The 23,048-nt window shown below is 43.5% G+C and overlaps 1 protein-coding gene across 3 annotated transcripts in view; it reads left to right on the forward strand.

The window, feature by feature from the left end:
- Window positions 1-23,048, forward strand: part of FARP1 (FERM, ARH/RhoGEF and pleckstrin domain protein 1) — a 200,462-nt gene that overhangs the window by 164,674 nt on the left and 12,740 nt on the right. For 2 of the 3 annotated variants that reach the window (XM_058824877.1, XM_058824879.1), the window contains exons 14-19: window positions 4,623-4,810; window positions 6,266-6,355; window positions 8,516-8,649; window positions 17,595-17,676; window positions 20,316-20,553; window positions 22,540-22,670. In XM_058824877.1, coding sequence (XP_058680860.1) covers window positions 4,623-4,810; window positions 6,266-6,355; window positions 8,516-8,649; window positions 17,595-17,676; window positions 20,316-20,553; window positions 22,540-22,670 — 863 coding nt within the window. Of the gene's footprint in view, window positions 1-4,619; window positions 4,811-6,265; window positions 6,356-8,515; window positions 8,650-17,594; window positions 17,677-20,315; window positions 20,554-22,539; window positions 22,671-23,048 lie in introns of all 3 variants that reach the window. The other variant, XM_058824876.1, reaches the window with a different exon arrangement.

Genomic DNA, 23,048 nt, shown 5'->3' on the forward strand with positions numbered 1-23,048 from the left:
CTTATTAAAGAGCCTTCATAAGTGATATGCTTAGTAATGACAAGGAGAAAGGGGAAACAACTTGGGTTTCATCTGCCAGACTGGAGTTTAGAAAACACTGATCAGACATTAAAGTTGAGTTGATGGGATATGGATGTCACAAACGTCCCCTGACTGCACAGCAAGCCACAGAGTAGGAGTAAGAGAGAATAAGCCCTGCAACATTCCAGGTACTGAGAAAGGTGCTTTTCTGGCTCTTAATATGTTTTTAATTTCTAAGAGTAATAATAACAACCTTGAGAACAGTAAAACTCTCAAGAGTTGACTTGATGATGACTTAAGCGGTATATGAAGTTTTCCAGCAGAATTTCAGTCACCTTTAATAATGTTTTCTCTCACTTTCCATAATTGAGTCATTATCACTTCTCAGTACTCCACAGAAAAGAAGCATTCCCATGGGCATCTTAACACTTCTGTACTCTTCCTCTCTGTTAAAAAAACACTGTGTATGAATGGGAACTGTTCCTTTTGAAGTAGATGCAGAACACTAAATGGTCTGAGTTTGTTATTCTGCAGTTTCAGAAAAAAAGGAATGGAGGAGGAATATCTTCAGGATACACTGAGTCCCATTTGTCTCCCTCACAAAGAGGGGAGCTCCCCTGTTAGGTTAGTTTCTAACCAGGGATTTCAAGTCATCTCATGCTGCCTGTGTAGTCAACAAAGAGGCAGCAGGCAGTTCAGGCCACCTATGGTGTGAATTGACCTCTGGGAGAGACTTGCCTCATCATGGGGAAAGTACTGATTTTAACTGGTTTTCCTTTGATATGAGCCATGCTTACAGCAGTGTCACTCAGCCCAACACTCCATGGGCACCACCCTCAGCCCCTGTGGGTTCACAGCTGTGTGTGACAGGAGCCAAGAGTATCCAAGGTACAGTGAGTGGGATGGATTGCCTCTGGTGGCCGAGGGCAGAGCCCAGCCTGTCCCTTTGGCAGGGCAGCCACAGCTTGCCAGCACTCTGTGCCTTCCTGCCCCCAAACTGCAGCAAGCAACTGATGTGTATTTTAACAAGGGTGTAGCTGTTAAGTATTTGATTCTAGCTGCTGGCTTCTATTTGTGTAGCACATGGAATACGTATGTTGGTTGGGAGAGATTTGAGACACGTGTAAAGCCAGGAGGGTAACCCATACTTTCATGCCCTGTGGCCATGTAAAATGCTATTGTCGTTTCATAGATGTTTTCCCCCAAGTTAGATTTCAATCTGTCTTGAATAGATTTCACTTAAGTTTTGCTTCTTTTGTTACCTTCACTACTGCAGCACTTTTCTCTGGTGTCAGTGGAACTAAGAATCACTCCAGGTATTTTGGCATTGATGGTAAAATCTGGCATGCCACAGTAAAGTGCATTCTCATTATTTGCCAGTGTCATCAACCAGTGTTGGTTTCTCTTCTTAAACCCATACTTAGAAAATAATTAAAGTGCATGCTTAATAATTCCTACCCACTCCTCCAATGATGTCATTTTAGTGTACACTTAAATAATCCTCAGATAAACATTCTTTTGTGCTTTTTCTCTTGATTTGTGTGTATACAGCTGACTACATTAAATTTGAAAGATGGCCCAATTCTGAATCTAAATAAAAATCACTTGAAGTATGAGCAAAGACAATTCCATGTTACCAGCTGCAAACCATTTAGGCCTCCAGTGTGCAGTAGTATTTGCTATCTGGCAAATTATATGCTAATAATTGCTTGTCAATCCATGAATCCTTTAGGGCAAATTGTAAGGGATTTCAGTACCTTGTAAATAGGATTGGTCTTCTCCCTTCTGCTTCTGTTTATATTCTGCAGCGTGTAGTTGATGAGTAGAGCCTGTATGAATATACTCTTCTGTGGCAGGAGATCAGATGAAACACTTTGTTAATTCAGGTTATTTATTCCTCACCTCTGTGAAAAAGAGAAAGTGGCTTTGCAGCACTGCCATGACCCATCAGCATGACACGTCCTGATTGGTGATGGGGGAGGGAAGAACCTCCATTTTCATTTCTTCATGGCTTACTGATTTTTTCACACCAAAACAAACTTGTTTCCCACATTTCCCAGAGCAACATCCAGTGTGTTGATATCTGTGGCTGTGTTGGTTGTAATTAGGCTCCAGAATGTACTAATGCAAGGACATTTTGAGGTCCTCTCATAATGCAGCCACTTTCTTCTAACTAGTTTCAGTTTTCACTTGTTCAGTGTATTGGCAGGTGGGGTCTGACTGAGCTCTTGCTTGCAGGTGCTGGTGGTTGGGTTTGGTCTCTGCTCCTGCCCACATTGGTACTAAAAGGGAGGATGCAGCATTTCAGCTTGCTGCAAAATAACTTTGAGAATGTCAGTGGTGCATTGGCATGCAGAGTCTTTTATCAGTTGGGTGTGTACACAGTGCTGTGAGCCACCAGGCACATTTTTTGTGATACTTTCTGTACTACTTTTCCCAGGTTAATGTCTTCCAACTGTAAGATAGGGTGTCTTTCTAATTCATTGTCCTTTTGATATTTTGTAGTTTGAAATACTTGAGTTGTACTGATAAAAGTTACAGTACATCAGAGCTTAGTTTTAGGATTATAGATAGGTAGATAGATATGTGAATATATCTATATCTTTCTATCACAAATAGGTGCTATTTAACTCCTAGACTACAATGCTGTGAACTTCTCACAGAGGTGCAAATCATTTATTTGCTGTCGTATGACAGGCATAGTGCCAGAATTTCTTTGTTTCCGCGTTTGAGGTGATATCACTTTTCTTATGTCTTTTGTAATGTAGTTAAGTACTTTTAACCTTACAACCTTGCTATTAATCTGTTTCACTATTTCTCAATGATGAATTCCATTTCTTTGGAAAATACTGTATACAGTTGTGTGCTAGTGTCAATAAAATTGACATTTGTGTAACAAGCTGTGGCATTTTCTCAAATTTTACTGAACATTGATTTAGTGTGAAACTGTTGGTAAATCCTTTCTTGCTAGCTGTAATAATACAGACCTTTATTTCAAAGATAAATACTGCTTTGACTTTGATTTTTAATAGGCTACATAACTGTCATGATTACGTAAACTGATAACTGTGCTGTTTTTTCCTTCTCTTTTCAAAGGAATGATTTATAAACGTGAACTGCTTTGGAACTGGAAAACATTCATGTTCTAGCAATAAAGCTTGAGTTCTTCCAGAAAATAAATAGGTTCTACTACCAGCCTAATCATATTTATTTTTTATTACATTTACTGGAGTATCTCAGCTGTGTTTTTTTAGCAACAGGAACATTTACCTATCATAATTTAGGGAGGACATAATCACATGATAGTAAATTGTATTTGACCCTATTTATACACGGTGATGTATGTGCTTTACATTTCATCTTAGACAGCCTGTTGGCTGTGGTAGTCAAGAGCTTGTCACATTTTTTTTTGTTGGATTTTAATGTATGATGCCAAAATGGCACAGACTGTAAATATTCTTCCACATGACAGATTCTTCTTCTAAAACAGGTTTAGATTGTCAGATGTATGGAGGAGGGGATTACTGGGAGAAGACTGGGCATTTTTGGCAAACTTTCTTTCTGTGCAGTCATTAATCTGGCTGCCTCCCAGAAGACAAAATTTGCTAATTTCAGTAATTTAATCTAGTGTATATGAATCCATGGAAGTGTAACTAATTGTCTAATTCTTTAATATTTTTAATCCAAAATGAAATGGGATTTTATATCTGTGAAAATCTGAAATTGTCATGCTTTGTGCATTAAAAGTATTGCTTTTCTTATGTAAATGTAATGCTAGCATTTCCATCCCAAACAATCAGAGGAGCATGGAAAGACCTACAAGGTATAATATACATCCTTGTGTTGTGTGTAGAAGTTGGGGAACTAGTAGTTTTCTCCCTTCATGTTAGATGTGACTGATCTTAGCAGCAACATTTCTGTAGAAAGTCATCCTTTTTCTCTAGACCTCAACTAGTTAAATTTGTACTAACTTGTCCTGTAGTTCCTTATGAAGTACTGATTTGAGTGTTTGAAGTTCTACCTTGCTGGCAAGAATGGCACTCCTGGAACAATTACTGTATTGTTGTATTTATTCTCTTTCTATAGAGTGGATTGCAATGGTGAAATGTTTTATATCAAGTTTATGTTTAGAATCATAGAATGGCCTGGGTTGGAAGGGACGTTAAAGACCTCCTAGCTCCAACCCCCCTGCCATGGGCAGGAGCACCTTTCATTAGACCAGGTTATTTAGAGCTCCATGCAGGCTGGCCTTGAGCACTGCCAGGGCTGGGACAGCCACAGCTTCCTGAGCAAGCTGTTCTAGTGCCTCATCCCTCCCACAGTAAAGAACTGCAGCTCAGTCATCTGTGCCTTGATTCCTTCCCTACAGAGACAGTCATTTCAGCCAGTTTTATCAGCTAAAAGACACTTAACAGTCCCATGGTGAATGCAAGTGGATGCAGTTCCTCTGGCTTCAAGGCCATTTGGGCTAGTTTGAGGACCCTGGTGGCTGTGTCTGTAGCATAATTTCACATGCTGCAATTTAAGATTATAACTCCTTGTGGTACTTTCTTGAGAAAGCTTGTCCTAATTGATTTCTCTTTTGTCATTTTTCTTAGCAGGTTCTCTGACTGGCAGCCCTCACCTTTCAGAGCTTTCCATCAATTCCCAAGGAGGACCATCAGTGGCAAATATGACTTTATCTCCAAACTTGAGCCCTGATGCCAAGCAGTCATCTCCCTTGGTCAGCCCTTTGCTGAATGACCCGTCATGCATCAAGGCTGATGATGAGGAAGAGGTCAAAAGAAAGGTAAGGTGAATGAAGTTGGCCTTGTCTCTCTTCTCTCTGATGTGTTGTGATAAATCTGGGTTGTTCCTGTTGCTCCTGAGGTTCCAGGGAACCTCAGGAGCTTGTTTGGATGAGGTCTCCTATAAATCTGAACTTGCTTTTAAGGAGTGGAGTTTGTTGTAACAAAACAGTCAGCTCCATTGTCTCACTGGAGAGAAAATTTCCAGGTGACAGAAAGAAAAGGAACAGTGTTGAGCCTGTTGTGGGAATATCCAACCCAGGCTCTCCAGTCTGTCTCTGCTGGGAGCACCACTGGGAGCATCTGGGTGTGGGAGTAGAAAATGCTCTCTTTGAGCCACAGCCTGCAGCAATCAGCAGGGAGTGCTTGGCTCAGACCCATCATTGCAGCAAAACCATAAGGCAGCAACACATCCAAAACTGATTTCTGAAGATAAAGTGTTTGTGTGAGCTGGGCTGTTCTGGGTGCCTGCTGGCTCATTCCTCCACTGCTGCTAGGTGAGAGAGCTTCCTCTTGTCCTTCTGTAGCTAGTTTTTTCTCCTTGTCTTGGAGCATCTCAGGAGGCAAAAAGAAACTCTGATGGCTTTGCTGGGAAGTGGGAGTTTGTGTAAGGAAGATCTCTTTTCCCACTATGCATAGTTAGCAAGATGTGTGAAGGAAATTTGAGAAGAAGAAAATCCGAGACTCGGTTAATGGAGCCAGGACTCTGTGTGCCAGTCCAAGACAGAGCAGCCAGTGACTGTGTGGGGATGCATCCTGACTGGGAAATGTCCACACAGACTCCCTGGGCAGGGCATTCACAGTGTTTGCACTGCATCATTTGTCTTCAGGGAGAAAACAAAGGAAAATTATCTATGGAAGTTTTTTTCCTAATTTTTACTTCCTAAGCAACACAGAGGAAGATCAGCTGGGTTCCTTTGGCTCTTCAGAATTAAGAAATTTTAAATCTGTAGCCTAATCTAAAATCCTTCCCCTCTCCCACTGTTAGATTATCCAGCCAAGAAAATCTTACAGGTTTGAATTTTTTTCAGAAGTATTTTTCCTGTGGATTACCATCCTGATGACAAAACTTAACAATAATCAGACACAAATTTTTGTTGTTTTGTCAAATTTTACACTTGATTTAAATGGTCATTTATCCTGCAAAGGATTTTTTCATGAACTTCACAACATGTCCTGCTCCAGAAATAAACTGAAAGGAACATCAGCACCCCAAAGCAGTAGAAATCATCTTGGCAGAAAAAGAAGTCTCTCAAAAACCCACAGAAAGTCCTTGTTCTCTTGTGTTTGCAAGGAAGGGTTGCTTTTAGGGCTTCAGGGCTTAGGAACATGCAAGGATGAGTCACAGCATAACCACAAGCAAGGGTCACTGGTTTGTAACTCTCTCTGTGATTTATTATCTACAGTTTTTTTCTCCATAAAAGCAGAGGAAAACCTAATGTGCTTGCAATTCACAGAGGTTCCCAACTGAGAAGGCTTACTTCATTGCTAAGGAAGTGGCCACCACGGAGCGAACATACCTGAAGGACCTTGAAGTCATCACATCGGTATGTTTGCTTGAGCCTGACTCACAGAACACGTGAAGCTCTGGGCAGGGGGAGAGTTTCCTCTGCTCCATTTAACATCCTCGTGCTGCTGTTACGTTCTGCACTGAGGTTACTCTTTGCTGTGCAGGGCAGTTCTCCTCCAGGGAGGAGGTAACACGAGAATCAGAGAGCAGAGGTTTGCTCTGTGGTTAGTAACATGCACTAAGGAACTGTATCAGGTTGAGGAACTTGGGACACACTTCACTTATATTTTCTTGCTCTCATGCTTTGTGGTTATAATTACTAAAAATGCCTGTGGGTTTTCAATGAGTTCTCTTAAAACTGAAGCAGCTCCTTAGGGGCACAGATAAATGTTTTCTACCATATTAAATGCCCTCCATTTAACATGAAATATTGCAGAATACCTGTTTGAATGCCTCTGATTTTTCAGAAATTGAAATTGTGTGTTAAATGAGTCATTCATCTGTAGCATCTGATCAGAGTGTGATTGTTAAAAGCACCAAGGCAAATAGCTGCCATCTTTGCACACACAGCAACAGTCTTATTTCACTTCCGTGAATAATGTGGGCAAGATCTGTTCTGAAATAATCATTTTTCTGTGAATGGCACTGGGTCCAAACCCCTTCATGGCATTTTGGCCAGCTCCAGACCTCTCAGCTCTTAAATCACCCAGTGAGGTGCATTGCCCACTCCTGTGTTGAGTGTTGTGGTGAGGAGGACATGCTTCAGGGGAGAGTGTTGGGACCAGCTGGAAACCAGGGACACACTTTCTCCTCAGCTGCTTCTCTGTTCCAGGATCCCACATGAGAGATGCAGCTGATCACAGCCCAGCTTAGACAGAGCCAATAGAGCATGGTTTTTACAGGCAGCAGGGTAGCTGTGGCCTCACTGCTCCTTACCCTTGCTTTTTGGGAAGCCAGCCTGCTGAGAGAAGAGGCCAGGTTCTGTGGGACAGTTCTGCAGTCATTGCTGTAGTCTCAACAGCAGATATGCTGTTCTCATCTAGTGTTTCACCCAGTGGCAGCAGAAACAAAAAGTTGTAACTCTTCAGAGCTAAAGCCCATTTTCCACCCCATCCTCTCATTCTTGTGGCAGGCAGATTTGAATTTGCTGGATCACCAAGAGGGATGGGGCCTGGTGGTTAGCATGCAGTTGTATCAGCTGTGCTCCACAAATGACTGGCCCAGGAGGCCACTGAAAGTGAACAAGGAGCCAGCATAGCTGGAAAAGGAACAACTGCTGTGCATGAATTTTGAGACTTGGTAGATGAGCTTCAACTTTAGTTCTGCTTGGTGCTGAGATAAAGCAGGGGAGAGGGAAGCTTGGGAGGGATCTCTTTTTATCCCAGCTCTGGCTCAGCTCCAGCTGATGCAGTGTCAAGCAAGACTGCTCTAACAGTGTTCTGTGGTCCCAGCAGCTTTCTAGGCACTGCTGGAAGTCAACCACAGATAGCTGGAACCCCTCAGGGCAGTGAGGAGTGAGCAGTGTTACCCTGTGGAAGACAATAGGCATTATTGCCTTGGCAAGCTGCCTAGTCCTATGGTCACCCATAGTCTGTTAGGGTGAAATAAAGAGAATTTGGAGCAAGGCTGAGCAGGAGCCTGTTTCAGTCCTTACAGTGCCTGTCACTGCTGCTCCAGTTTTGTGATAGCAGTGTCTTCCACTTGCTCACTTTGCCAAGTGATGTCCTCTGTGTGCACACAGCAGCAGGGCCATGGGTGCTCACTGAGCCAACTCCTGCCAAAGGCATTTCAGACCAAACTCAGCAAAAAGAAAATGCAGAGCATATTTTTTTTCACTTTTACTGAATTGTTTACAAGTATTGTAATGCTCTTTCTCCTGCACCTGCAGCATTTGCAAATTCAGTTTGTATTGACTAACCAGTTTGGGTTTGAAAAGAATTTTCAAGTTTTGATCAGTGATGGCAAAAGGGAAGGCAGTTCCTTTTTCAGCTGTGCAGGGTCTGATCTCTGATAAGAGCACCAGTTCAGCACACAGAAATGTCAGGGATAGTCTGGGTTGTGTTCCTAGTGCCAGATAAATAAGATCCTTGCTGGCTTAGCTGTTAGGAGTATTTGGGTTAGGTACATAAAGATAGAAAATGATCATACCTTCTGCATTCCACCCACTGATCATTTTGCTTCTTTTTTTCCTTTGTAGTGGTTTCAGAGTGCAGTGAGTAAAGAGGATTGCATGCCTGAAACACTGAAAAATCTAATTTTCTCCAACTTCGAACCTTTGCACAAATTTCACACTGGTTTTCTCAAGGAAATTGAGCAGAGACTTGCTCTGTGGTAAGACTATTGATTGTTATTTATCTGTAGTCTTTTGTGCTGTTTAGCATTTTTGCATTCCCTTTTTGCTAACTCCTTGTGATCTACTGTAAGGCTTAATTTATGAAAGTCACAGATGTTGGTTATTAACAGACAGGGTTTATTGAATCGTGCTTTGTTCATGTTTACTTGACAAACTCTGTTGTTCAGATATCTCAGTTACAGACATATGCAAATGAGATCATAATTCTGGCTGAAGCTTTCCCTTGCCAAATGTCAGTGTTTCTACATGGCAGCTCCTTTGAAGATCATGCTGCAAGCAAGGCTTATCAGTAATAAAGAGGGAAAGGCAAAGGACCAGGTTCTGTTTCTGTCAAAATAGGTACAGGCTGGGAGGATTTCACAGAGCAGCTTCTCATTCTGCAGCATCACAGCTGTGACACTCACAGGGCCTACAGTGCTCTCTACAAATTGAAGGAGTGTTGGAAGAGGACACTGGGCTTGAAAATTATCTATTCCTAACACAATACTGACAGTAAAACATGGCATTTTTTACAAATAGCTATGAAGTGAATAATTCTTCCCTGGCAAGGCTCTTAATTCATTTGACCAGTGAAATCTTAGCAGAGGCAGCAGCATAAGCAGAAGCCTTCTACTTGCTCTGATTAGACCTATCTGGACTAGATTGTCCTGCTCTGTGTAGGCATTTTTTGTAACTTATCTTTGTTCTAGGAGCTGAGCTTTTCCCTTCTCAGTTAGAAAAGTGTCAATGAAAATCACGTGAAAGCAGAGCAGGCAGACCTAATGGGTGTTAATCAGTTTAATTAAGACGGGTGCCTCTTTAACTAATGAATCAAAACAAAAGCAAAAACAGTCTCAGAGTGTGTGAGTTTAACTCTTGTGATGTATTGAGATAATTTAATGGGGGCATAGCACAGACCAGTGCTGTCCAAACCCACCCTGCACAGTTGCAGAACTAGCAGGTGTTTTCTGGGAGGAGGGGAATGTGGTACTGCCTCTTAGAGCTGACATCCTCACCCAGGACTTGGGTTGGCTCCTAATATTTTATATATAAATAGATAGATATAGATATATGTATATATTTCTATATGTATTTATATATAATAACTAGTATAGTTACTCCTAAGAAATGTTCTGCACAGCCTCCCTGCCTGTATCACTCTTTTTTTCATTGGGCTGCTGCTGGTGTTGATTGCCCTGCCCTAAGCAGCATTTATTACAGGTACTCCAAGAAGGCTCTTTAGGATGTTATAAAATACTCATTGTTTCTTCAGCTTTGTTGTAGAATTAACAGTAGTTGGAGTTAATCCCCCACTAGCTGGGGTTAAGGTGTGTGGTGAGAAAAGGGAAATTTATGCAGTTAGTAAAGGCTGAGTTCTGCTCTCTGTCAGACCAGTCTGATCTGGCTGGGTGCTGACTCCCGGGCAGATGCTGAAATAGAGATATCCCCTATATCCTTCTGGTGACATTAGAGGTGGATGCAAACCTCCTGTTCAGGTGTGATGTTTTGCAAAAATTGGATAATGCTGCACTTCCAGCCTACTGTGGAAAGGTGACATTTTGATAAGTGGAGGGAAGGATGTTAAAAGAAAGAAAAAGTATTTAGACTTCTAGACTTTCCTTGGTTTTTACTTGTTTCTCCTTTTCAGCTAGCTTATTTTAGAGCTGAGTAAACCTTCTAATTTTCAGCTTCTCCATAAAGTTTCACAGAGTGGTAAACCTAATTTTAAAGCTTCTAAATACCATATTTTAACTGCACTTACCCAGTGATTTAAAGTGCTGATCTGCTACAAAGTTACTTTGCAATCCAAATTTATGCCGAAATATTCTGCTGAGGTAACTGTGTCCCAGCTGGGCACCTCGTTCTGATTTTGTCAGCTCAGCTATTGCATGTCCTTCCACAGTTAGTGTAAGGCCACTGGGGTTTCTCTGCTGGCTGCTCTGAACCACTTGACAGAAGAGCAGCCACGTTCCTGCATTGTTTTCAGCCTGGGTGCACCTCATGAAATACCCCTGCTGTAGACAGTGATGGTTGTAAAGTTCTGCAAGATTTGAGTGTGTGCCTTGGGAAGGAGGCAGCCCTGCTGACAGGTATTATTGTGGAGGTGTTGATGTTTCTATATAATGCCACAGATGCTGAGATAAGCCACAAGCAATAAACTCTGTCCTATAGAGATTAGTGTTTAATTAAAGAGTGAGAGACAAAATTAAACAGCCCCTCAGCATCCCCAAGAAGCTGGTGGCAGTGTGGTAGGGAATTCCTTCAGCAGCACATTCAAGGTCACTTAGCTCAGTGCCAGATTGGTGCCTCTCTCTTTGGCCCCCGGAGTTTTTAAGGCAGAGGGCTCTGGCTGCGTTCACAGCTCAGGACAGGTCACCCTCAGCTGCCCAGCAAATCAATCATGGGCCTGGCTGGGCACAGCTGCAGGCAGGTGTGGGCAGGATTCAAGCCAGCTCATTTAAACCTGACTCTTCCATGTCAGCTCTTAAATTTCCAGGCAGGTGGATGGGGGAGGAAGGTCCTGAGATTGTTCTGCATTTGTCAGAGGGTAACGTGTCCTACAAAAAAAGGGCCTTTGAATGAAGGGGTTATGGACTTCATCAGGCTGCTGGAAACCCCTAGCTACCAACATGTGCTGTGGGAGCTTGTGAGAGAGAGAGAGAGCCTCTTGCAACCAGTCCTCTGTGTTCCCTAGTGAGCAGGATGCTGGGTTTTATCCACTTAAAGTGCAGTTCAGCCTGCTCACTCTACACAGACACAAGTGCAGTTCTCTAAGGTTTGTTTCAAACTTCATGCTGCATATTGGGAGATCTAACAGGAGGTCATTCCCTGCTCTCTTAGGCCTTGCATCATATTGAAGCTGCTGCTGATGCAAAAGAGCTGTGGTGAGAACAAGGCTCGGGGATAACAGTTGTTAGATGTCTCCATGCCTTTAATTTGTGAAAACATCTATAGACTTTTAGTATTTGGCTGGAGGAAGCTCAGGTTGTGTGCATTATTAAAAGCATTTCTGGCTTGCTTGAAGGCTTCTGAAGTGTTTGAATTTGCAATCAAGGGCAGGCTGTTTGCTACAGAACACCTTAATGGCCAGGATCCTTTTGACCTGGCTATAGATTCTGGCAGGTCTCATCTGTTTCTTTACACAGTTCACCATTTTTCTCTTCAGTGCTGCATTTCCTAAGAGCAGTATGTCTCAGTGTCCAGAGCCTAGTGACAGCTTTTAGTAAGTATGACATAGATTGATACTGACACCAGTAGTCAGCTGGAGAATATAGGCAGTCAGTGCATTTTTCTCAGCTAGAGTTTGTTTCTGGCCATGAAACTGAGAAGATTCCTGGTGGTTTTATTGCACAGCATCCTAAGATGAGTGTTACCATGTTCTAGGCCATGTTTCCAGCCCTGCCTGTGTTGTTGTAAGGCCAGCAAAGCATTCCATGAATCTCCTCAGTTGCCCCAGCTGTGCTGAGCTCTGGAGGCTGCCCATGTTCCTGTGAGCAAATGAAACACCCCACTGGAGGCTGTGTGGTTTGAGGAGAGGAAGGAGGACCTTTAGTGGATGCAGGCTTTGCCCCCTCACACGGGAAGGGAAGAGAAGAGGAGAAGAGCAGGAACAGCACACATCAGGCTGTTCAAGTGCCAGAAGAGCTGCATCTGGCACTTGGGCATCCAGATGCTGGTCCTGGCTGCCAGGACTCCTCAGCAAGGCTTTGGATGCAAGGCCAGGAGCTCCCAAGCCTTTTTGATGGGAGAAAATATGGGAGGCATATGTCAGTGACTTTAGGCTGGCTCCTGTTTGCCAAGACCAGGGATATTTTATGGCTAGGAGGAAGAGGTGTGGGCAGTGCAGGCCGAGTGTGACATACTTCATCAGCTTCTGGGTGGCTGAATCTGAGAAGTCAGTTTGGAGGTGTTGGGTTCTACTCCTCCTTTTACCTCAGCTGTTTAATAAGCTATTCATTTGGGCCACAAGCACCATTTTCCATCCAAATAATTGAGCTCATCTTTCCACACCCCATTAAATGTATTGCAAGTTTCCACACTGATTTCTTTAAATGAGGACAGAAAGTGGCAAATAGAGAACCATAAGTATCCCCCTTTTCTGACCACTGAACAGCAGGGAGAGCAGTGCTGGGGCAAGCCAGGATAGCTGTTTCTGCCCAAGGATGCCCTCATCAGGTAGTACAAATCTGTGTTTTGGGCTTTATCATGTGCTAGGAAAGAAAAGTGTTATGTACCTCCCAGAAGTGCAGGCAGACTCCTCTTCTCCCAGGGAAGCTGCTAGTTTGACTTGCAGATCTTTCTGAGGAAAGCTGCTGCTCAGTGTTACCAGATGGGAATGTGTGGCTGTAATTTGCAAGAAAAAGGGCTCTTAATCTTAGCATATGAAAGGAGAAGGCACAATCAGGGTTTGTGGAAGCAAAATTGAAAACCTGTAATAAAAAAGCACTCAGGGAGGTGTAGGAAGATGAGCCAAATGTTGATTTATTAACCATTTTTTGTTTGAGAATACTTGTGCTGAGGAAGAGCAGCCTGACAGACAGTTTATGTAAACAAGGCAGCAGTTCTTATCTGCCTCCTCAAAGGCAGCGTGCAGGCTGGGGAGGCACCAGGAGAGCACTTGCACAAGTGTCTCTGTCCTGTGTACAGAAATGAGGTGTGTGCTGCAGTACAAACCTCTGGGTTATGCTCTGCAGATCCTTGAGACCAGGACATTGAGAGGGGCTTGGTGCCAGCACACTGGGCTCGGTTTTGAGGAGAGTTTTCATTGCTGAAGTCACTTCTGGGTACCTCTGGGGATTGAAGCTGTGCTACGCCCAAATTAACTGGAAATGGTGGGAGAGAAGTAGCACATGCAGGATCTGTGAGTCAGAGGTGGAGCCATGCTGCATCAGTCCCTGTGGCTCTCCCAGCAGGATATGCCCAGGGTCAGCTCTGAGGCTGTTCCACAGCAAGGCGTGTAATGCTCTTGCATTTACAGCCATTTTCATGCAGTGCTGTTACTTGCTCAGATTCCTTACATTTAAAAGCATTGCTGATGCATGTTTGCTATAGGTTGGGTTTCTCCCACAACAGGGGTAGCCATCCTGAAGTCTTTAAATGTATGCACACCCTCCAAAGGCTTGGTTTGACTCTGGGAAGCTCTGATGGCTTCAGCAGTGTTTCTTAGCCTTTGAGCAGCGTGTCATGCACCACTCACTGCTGAAAGTGCAGCTGCAGTGCTGGCTGAAATGGGCAGGGCAGTGAGAAGCAGGGTGTGAGCAAGGAAAGGGGTGTTTGCTTTTATTGGCTCTTCTTTTCCAATTACAAAACATGCCTCTTATTTAAAAGGCAGTTGAAATGAGAAATGTTTAAGGTATTTTTTAGTATTAGAACTTTAGTTAATAATGGAGTCATAAAGAACTTCAAAGTGTTTAGGTGTTCAAAGAACCAGCTATGTTATTCAGGAGGGAGTTCCTGAGTATGTAACACAAGGTCACACATTGTAAATATAATTTGTTACAATTGATTTATCATTATTTTGGCTTTAATTCAAGGGCTGCAATCAAAGACTTCTGTGTTTGCCTCAAAAAAATCTTTATTGAGATATCTTTCTCTTCTTTTTTGCCTTTCCACCATCCCCATTGAATACCTTCTGATTGAGGGTGCGGGCTGACTTGAGATTTCCTTCTATTATGTTTTCAATTGTATACGCTAAAAACATCATGTAATTAGAAAATCTGACAGGGCTGCTTGTGTAATCCCTGTAAGTCCAGCTGGTGCCTGCTTGGAGTAATATATATAAGGTAGTGTCTGAATTTCTTGCCAGGTGTAAGCAAGTCTTCTCTTTTCTTGCTATTGTACACTTGCATTGTTGTAAAAAGGAAGGGACTACTTGGATAAAAATGGGAAATGATCTTACAACGACCAATAACATCCTCACTTTTTAACATGATTTTTAATGGCTTCAGACCTCCCCACAATGTCAGTGGAGTCAGGGCACATTATGCATGGGGAAAGCTGCTCCTGCATCTTCTGTGGAGATGGGCACCATAAATCAGCTCCTGATGAAAAGCTGTGAGACCCTAGGCCCTGAGTTTTTTCCCTTCTCAATGGCAGATAGATACCATGTTCAAACAGTGACCCGTGAAAACAAGGAGTAAGAAGAACAATTTAGCCATTGATGCACAACAAATGAGCAGCTTCTTCCCTCTCAGCAAGCTGAGTGTTGTTATTCAAAACATACACCACAGGGAGAACTCTCCTTTGTGCTCCCGTGCTTTGGGCTGTTGCAGCAGCAAGACATCATCTGATATGTTGTGTGTTTGGGTTTCATTTTTATATTCTGTGTATTTGGATGCTCTTTTCTTGGTGTTCCTTGTTTTCTTGGGATTTGCATGTTGAGGAGCTGGGGAAATGGCAGTGTAGCTTGGGGTTTGCTCTGGGGTGCCAGCATGGAGCTGGGGTAGAGTGGAGGTTGGGTTTTAGGAGGCAGATGGGGAGCTCTCATGTTCCCTCATGCCCAGTTTCAGCTCTCCCTGCCTCTCTGTCCACATCACAGCCTGCATGCCTGTGCACCATCTCCAGTGGGAAAATCATCTCCTTTACAAGGGAAATTCATTTGCCTGGAAATAAATAACTAAAGCAAGGAGAGTGTCTGGAACAAGGAGCAGTAGGCAGCCATCACATTTCTGTATTTTCTCCTAAGAAAAGCCAGGGTTTATTTCTTCCAGCAGGATGCATCTGTGTGCTGCACAGGTCATCTCTGTCAGCCGGGGCTGAGGGCTCTGGTAGCATTCAGCTCTTCACTGCTCAGCCAACAGCTGGAGCTGGCTGGGGCTGTTGCTTCTGGGGACCCCCTTCTCTCTGTCTCTGTCACTCTGCCAAGATGCAGAGTAAGTTTTGAAAGCCCTAGAAGTCTGTGGCTGATGCTGGTGAAGGGGGGACTATTCCTGATGTGGTGAGATGCTGTGCAAGCACTCGGTGCTGGTGGTGCTGAAGAGGGTCCAGCAGGTCAGCTTTTAGGAAAGAAGGACTTGACTGTTCCATGAACAGCCCCCAGTTCCCATTAATTAGCTGAGAATAATTAAATCCCAGCTAATTAATTATTAGCTGTTGGAAGCACTCACTGTGACTTTGGTAGGCTTGGGCTCAGCCTCCAATAGGCAGCTAGTAGATAGGACATTTGCACTGTGTATTCCAGCCAATCTGTACTGTAGCCTTCAGATCAGAAAAGCTGTGTCTGTTTAGAAAAAACAGTCTGTGATGATGGACTTAATATTTATCTTGGCAGTAAGTAGATAACTCTACATTTCATACTCAAAAAGGTACAAAGCTGCCAAAGTCCATTAGATTAAATCAAATGTAGACACATGGAAAGGGATCCAGGTAGTGCCAGAGAATGAGAGAATAACACATAAAGCAAGAATTCTTGTAGAGATAATTGCTGAATACCACACCACTGCTGGCAGCAGCACAATTTCATCTGGCTGTGACACTTCTGAGCTTGTGTGTAGAGGCCCAACATGAACCATTTGGGAGGGGATGCTGCCTGCTGGCTTCCTGGGTGCAGGGTGGCTTTCCCTTGTTCCCTGCCAGGGTGGGGCTGCTGCCTGGGGCTCCCAATGGTTCTGGTTTTCAGTCAGGGGCACTTGGATCTGCACCACTTGGAGCAGAGTTTTAGTGGCTGGAAGGTTTTATTTACAACCTCTCAGGAAATCTCAGTGGGGGAGCTGCTGGATGGGTGTGTCATGGGGGAAGGGAGGATTAAGGAACAGCACAGAGTGAAGATGATTTGACAGTCAGAGGCTTCCTGAAGACAGAATCTGTACTTTCAGTTTAGACATTGCTCGGGCATGATTTGACTGTGGCAGTGTTTATATGAGATAATGGTTTTGCAAAACAGTGATAGTAATTAAAATTACCACTGACACAACCCAACTTCCTACCCCAGTGTAACCTTTGGGTTCAGAAAAAAAAGCCATTAAAAATCTTGTTGAGTACTGATTTTCCTTGCCTAAATAGGCATGTGAGTGTTAACACACTAGGAAAACACACAATAGGAAATTATTAAAGACAACCTATGAAACTGGGTGATGTTCAAATGAACATGGAGTTGTTTATCAATGGAGTCTCTTGGAGAGGGGAACAGTGCTTCTCCCCACACACCTAGTGATTTTCTTTTGACAGCGTAGCTTGATTGGAACAGGTCTGTAACAGGGTCTTACAGTCATGATCTTTCCTCCTGTGTTTTCAAAAAGCACATGTTTAGTTGTTTGGTTTCACTCAGAGCGTGGTATCCTTGCCTGTCTCATACATGGATTATTTAGATGCAGGAATATCCTTTTTTATCAGGAGCAGTGTTGCTCCCAAGTGCTGCACTCATCAAAGTGCAGCTGGCTGGGTGGGAGGCAGCACTTTGCATTTGTAATACCATAAGTGAAGTACTGAATGGAAATTCCTGCCAATATGTAAACACTTATGAGTCAAAGCCAGATGCTGGATGGATTTTTTTTTTTTTGGCCCCACTGTCCCTTGCACAAGCAGAAAACTCTTCAGAAGAAGAACACCCCCGGGTCCTGTTCTGGGGTTCAGCCATCGTATCTGAGCAGAATTAACCTCCTGCTCTAAGGTCACATATTCTCATGGGACTCTGATGCCTTCTTTTTCCCCAAACCATTTCCAGCCTTCTCTGGTGTGTTCAAAAATGCTAGCAATTTTCCTTAAAAGTCTAATCCTTCTGTTAAGTGCCTGCCCTCTCTGTTGTCAGAAGTGAAAGGCAGGCTGGGTGAAGGGTGTACTGTACCTGGGAATTACAGTCTGCCAGGAAGATTCCTCACAAGCTTCTGAGCAAAGGAGCATGGGGGTCAGGATTTTAAAAGAAATGAGCTATTGAGTTTCAGTGCTTATAAGTGATTATGCAGTTTTGTTGGATGACTGAAGTGTGTGGCATTTCTGTTGCTGACAGGGAAGGCCGCTCTAATGCTCACATTAAAGGAGATTACCAAAGAATCGGAGATGTTATGCTGAAGAACATTCAGAGTATGAAGGTAGGAATGATCCTATAACTGCTGAGCTTTGACACGGATTAACTTCAGCGTGCTTTTCATTTTCTTATGATGTTGCCTCTTGTGCTGGTTTTGCCAATTCTAATCAAGGCTCATGCTATGAAAGTTTCCTTTGATGATGTAGCAAGCATTTGGTGGATTTCCCTGGGATTTCAGAATTGCAAACTGATTTTAGATTGTCCACCCCCTTTCCTCCACTCTCCTAAAAACAGAAGCAGCAAACACAAAAGTTCAGGAGTATTTAATTTCCAGTTATTTTTTCCTTCAAATAAGAGGGCAAAGCATTGGAATTTGTGTGGCTGAAGAGACTGCTCAAATGCTGAGTGTGCCTATTTTTTCATGCAAATATTCATGTTAAGATATTGCAGGATTAGTGACCATAAGCTGGATATTGATTTGACTTGGAAAAGTTATATTTGTGCACTACAGTGCCAAGTTAGGTGAAAGGTTTTTGAATCATGAGAATAGTTGCCTCTGAAGCCTTTAAAACTAGAAGTAAAACTGCACATATGAACCATAAATCCAGGTGTAATGTTCGGCAGAATTTGCAAGTGTTCTTAGTCTGGCCAGAGCAGTATTCTCAATGCTCTGTGTTACTGGGAAAACAGCATGGAATGCAGGCACATGTGAAAGCTCTACAGGTGTGTACAGTGTGGATGTAAGCTCCCCTTGCTGTAATGCATCCACACCTCCAGGTGTGGGGCAGAACACGGCATTTCACCTTCAGCACGCGGCTCTGCGAGTGATATTGAACTCTCGATAAATCTTTCCTTGGGGATGGCCACTTGGGCATTCTGCAGTTAGTAAATGGAGCAGCCTTGAGTCCTTGGCTGGAGGAAAGGGCACTTTAATCATTACAGCTCTCCCGAGATGTTGGCTAGGACTCGCTTTGTCTTTCAAAAGGACGGAGAGAGACGCGGAGAGTGAAGTGACGCACAAGCGATTACACGGCAGAGCAAAAAAAGGGAGCACAGAAAGCTCCAGTTCCCATCCCCAACACAGCCAGCCTTGTCACCAATAAGGCAGCCTCACTCTCTCTCTCTCTGCACTGTACTTAGCCAGGAACTGCTTTTCCCCCTCAAGATGTAATTCACATGCAGTGGAAGAAATGCAGAGGAGACTTTTCTGCCTCCATCTCTGCTCTCAAGAAGGATGCAGCTCTTCACAAACTGTTTTTAGAGTACCAGAGAGCTTCAGACAGACTTTGCTCTTGGTATCTTGCAACATTATATCGTGTCTCCTTTGCTGTCTGCAGGTCCTTCTGGGCCACTAGTTTAAGGGCAGTGTACAGTCCTCACTGTAACTTAGACCTGGCAGCGTGCTTTCCCTTTTCCCATTTTCCCTTTCCCATTACATTTGCTTTGAGATCCACCACCACTGATCAACTGATAGGTAAAGAGACAAAAGCTAGTTTAACTTAAAAGAACTGCGCAAGAAACAGAAATAAAGTTAGTAAAAACTGTACTTATTTATCATGAGACCTGTTAAAAGATCTGCAAACTGATGCTACGTGTTTAATTAATATAGGAAAGAAGTTAAGAAAAGTAATTAATGGGCAGTCTCTGTGGCAGCCCAGAGGGTCTGCTGTGTCTTTTCCTGAGTTGCAAGCTTGTAAAATGAATATGCAGTGTGTGGAGGAAGCAGCTTGGCTCTAGGGAAGGTATGTTTCTGGTAAACATGTCACAAATCACAGGAGAGAGAGAGTTGACTGGAAATGTGTCAAAAAGCACAAACTTCAGATTAAGACAGAATTTCTTCTCAAGTCCATTCAATTTATGCATTCAGATTCTTTTTGCTGCTGCTTAATATTCTACTATTTACTGGAAACCTTCAGTTGACTGCTCAGAGAGGCTCTGTACATCCTGAAGAACCAGTTTACCTTTTTCAAAACACAACTAATTCCCTGTATAAATTGTTTTAAAAAAATACTGCTGAATTGTTTTAAGGGGGAGTTGTGAATACCTGTGATACTGAGACCTAAATGGAATTACGTATTTAATGCAAACCTCATTCATTGCTGGTGTGCAGCTCCCCTGCTGCCACTGGGATTATTTAGAGACTGCACTAAGGAGAAGAGGATGTAGTCTAAGGATGAGGAGCTTCTAACATACCCATTTCTGTTGGGCAACACCTCTGGTTTTGTGTTTGTTGAGTTTCCCAAGAGATGCAACTTCTCATTAATAAGAGGAGAGCAGAAGCCAGAAGTCCATTTACCTGCATCTCTGTTCCCCAAAATCACCAAAGGGCAACTGGGGCATCTAAATCCCTTCATCCTTTTAGAAAATCCCATTCACAATTTTTGGCTGTCTCTATTGCACCTACTTGCATGATCTGTGTTCATGTTATCTCCTTGCCTTTGGATTCCTCACTGATAAGAGAGTTTTGTTGAATTATGCGCTTTAGTTTTCCTGGGAATGCAGAGGGGGTGGGGGCGTCTACTTCAAATGAGTAATGCCTTTTCTCCTTGGCAAGTGAATATCAGAACCATTGTGTTGTGCAGCAATTCTGTTTGCAAAATCCCCACTGCTGTGCTAGTTGGATGTGTTACTGGATTAGGTATGGGCTGAGTCATGTCTCTCAGTGATTGTTAAGAGCCTCCTCTTTTCTTTCATGCATAAAAGCAACTGACAATTCACCTGCGAAAGCACAATGAGATTTTAATGGAGCTGGAGAATGGGATCAGGAACTCCCGCAAGCTGGAGACCTTCTGCAGAGATTTCGAGCTACAGAAAGTCTGCTATTTGCCTCTCAATACCTTCCTCCTCAGGCCTTTACACAGGCTTATGCACTACAAGCAGATCATGGAGAGGCTTTGCAAGCACTACCCTCCAAGCCACATGGACTTCAGGGATTCGAGAGGTAAGAAAGAGAAAAGGCATCAGTTCCTGGAGCAGGGAATGACATCAAAATCCATTAGAGGTGTATGGCTGGAGGAAAGGAAAACATTTTTTTTAAGCCTACATAAAAAGAAGATTGAGTTGCAAAATCCACCACTCAGAGCACCATAAGCAGTAGGATTAACAGAAGGATTCTCTTCTATACACATTGTGCCACAGTCTGGGCAGGTGCTTGGAATAGAATTCTGCTGGGGGTTATTAAACACACAGAAATGACAGCAGGTTCGGGAAGCCTCTTGAACTGAAAACAGTTGGAAGGTTGGAGAGAGCACAGGGAACATACCATATGTGCTTGTGTTGTTCCTAGCTTTCCCTAGAGATCCTCTAATAACACAAAATACTAGCCCAGGTGAACCCTTGGTCTGACCCAGTAGGGATGCTGTTATTATGTCTTTCAGTGTTATTTGTCTTCTTTTCCAAGAATACAGTTTGCTCTGTTATCATTTCTGTGATTTGTTTCAGGAGCTCAAAGCAGCCAGCATGGGTTGATTTTGGATTTAGGGCTGGTTTTTTTTTTCAAACATGAAGAAATTGCCCTCCTGTAGCCTGAACTCACTGCCTGCCATTTCTTTCTGAGGGTTTGTTCTCCTTCCCCTTTGCATCCATCCCCCACACCTGTGTGTCCATTATCTTTGGTGCATTGGTGCAGATCCATGGAAGAACTCGGGCAGGGAACAGTGCTCAGCACAACTGCTCCAGGCATAACATGTGAGCTGAGCTCCCTCAGATGCTGTGGGATGAGACTCCCAGCAGACAGTGCAGGGAATGCAGAGCTAACCTGACCTGTGGCAGTAGGAAATGCCACAGAGACCTGTGACACTGAGGGCTGTGTGACACTGGGGGGCTCTGTGACACGGGTGCTGGCCCAAATCCCTCTGCTCCCTGAATTATCTCAGAGAAGGCAGTGAGTAGTGCCTGCATGTCTTTCAGCCAAGGCTGGGGCGTGAGGATGATGTGTCCATTCTCCTCTCCCCAGAGAGTGTAGCAGGCTTCACTTTTGAAATGCATATGAACATAGGGTTCACAGGTGAAAATAAGACAACAGGAGGACAGTGTGATTTAGAGACCCCATCACTCTGGGATCCGTTTCTTTACTAAGGTTTTGCAGACTCTTTTTAAAGGTCAGAGTCTAAAGGAAGCAAAAAAAAAGTTAATTTAATCCCAGAAGAGAGCATGTCTCCCACTAGCAGGTGGGTGAACTGTGTACTGAGCAATGATGAAGGGAGATGGAGCCACTGTTGCTGTTCATGGACTGTGGTTTTTTAACACAAATGGCTGTAGCTGCTCTCCTGGCACTGCCAGCCCATGTCTTTGGCCCATTCAGAGCCTGCCCACCCAGCCAGGTGTGCTCCCACACACGATGGCACAGGGTGGTGTCCCTGGAGAGAATGGAGTAGAGCCATGATGTGACTCAGTGGTGTGCAGCCCTTTAGCTGTTCTCATTGATGGGACTGAGAACAAACCCCAAGATTGTATAATTTCAGGTGTTTGCCATCTGAAATGATGAAATAAGTGACACTGCCATTTCCTGCTCTTTTCAAATATGGACCTGACCCAGTGTGCTGCGAGCAGGGGGGGAAATGCATTTTTTTGAAGCACAAAGAACATCCCTAGATTGATCAGAGTTGTAGGAATTTAAGTCCTTTATGAGAATCCATTTGTTGGTGCTCTGGATTGACCATACTCTTCTTATAAAGTTACTGTGGCTAAAACAGGGCAAATTTTTGGGAAATAGATTGTCTCTTTATCACAACACTCCACCCCATCCACTGCATAAGATGATGTCCAGAGTTTGTGTGGGTTTTAGTCTGCCTGGGTAGCTTTATGCTGTAGAGGAGAGGAGTAGCACAAGAGGGCTCATGAGCTGGGTACTGCTGACAAAAGCCATATTTCTTCTTGAACATTCTTGTAAATTTTTACTGAGCACTTTATGGATTTGTCCATCTAGCTGCTTTGGCTGAGATTTCTGAAATGGTGGCTCAGCTCCATGGCAATATGATAAAGATGGAGAACTTCCAGAAGCTGCATGAACTGAAGAAAGACTTGATAGGCATGGACAATCTGGTGATCCCCGGAAGGGTGAGTAACAGAGTTGTGATTAAGATTTGATACCATTTCAAATCATTAGGTATGTTTCCAAAACCTGTTTATTAGGGGCACCTGTGAAATTGCCTTTCATCATTTGAACCTGTTTCTGTCACCAAAACCTCTCAGATGTAAACACAATAATGCCAAATGTCATCATTTAACCCCAGCCAGCAGCCAAGACCCACACAGCTGCTTGCTCACTGCCCCAACTGCAGGACCAGGTGGAGAGTCAGAAGGGTAAAAGCAATCAAGAGAAGTCATGGGTTGAGATAAAGACAGTTTAACAGGGAAAGCAGAAGCCATGCACACAAGTAGAGCAAAACAAAGAATTAATTCACTGCTTGCCAAGAGCAGGCAGGTGTTCAGCCA

Source organism: Ammospiza caudacuta, chromosome 2, assembly GCF_027887145.1.
Source record: "Ammospiza caudacuta isolate bAmmCau1 chromosome 2, bAmmCau1.pri, whole genome shotgun sequence".
NCBI lineage: Eukaryota > Metazoa > Chordata > Aves > Passeriformes > Passerellidae > Ammospiza > Ammospiza caudacuta.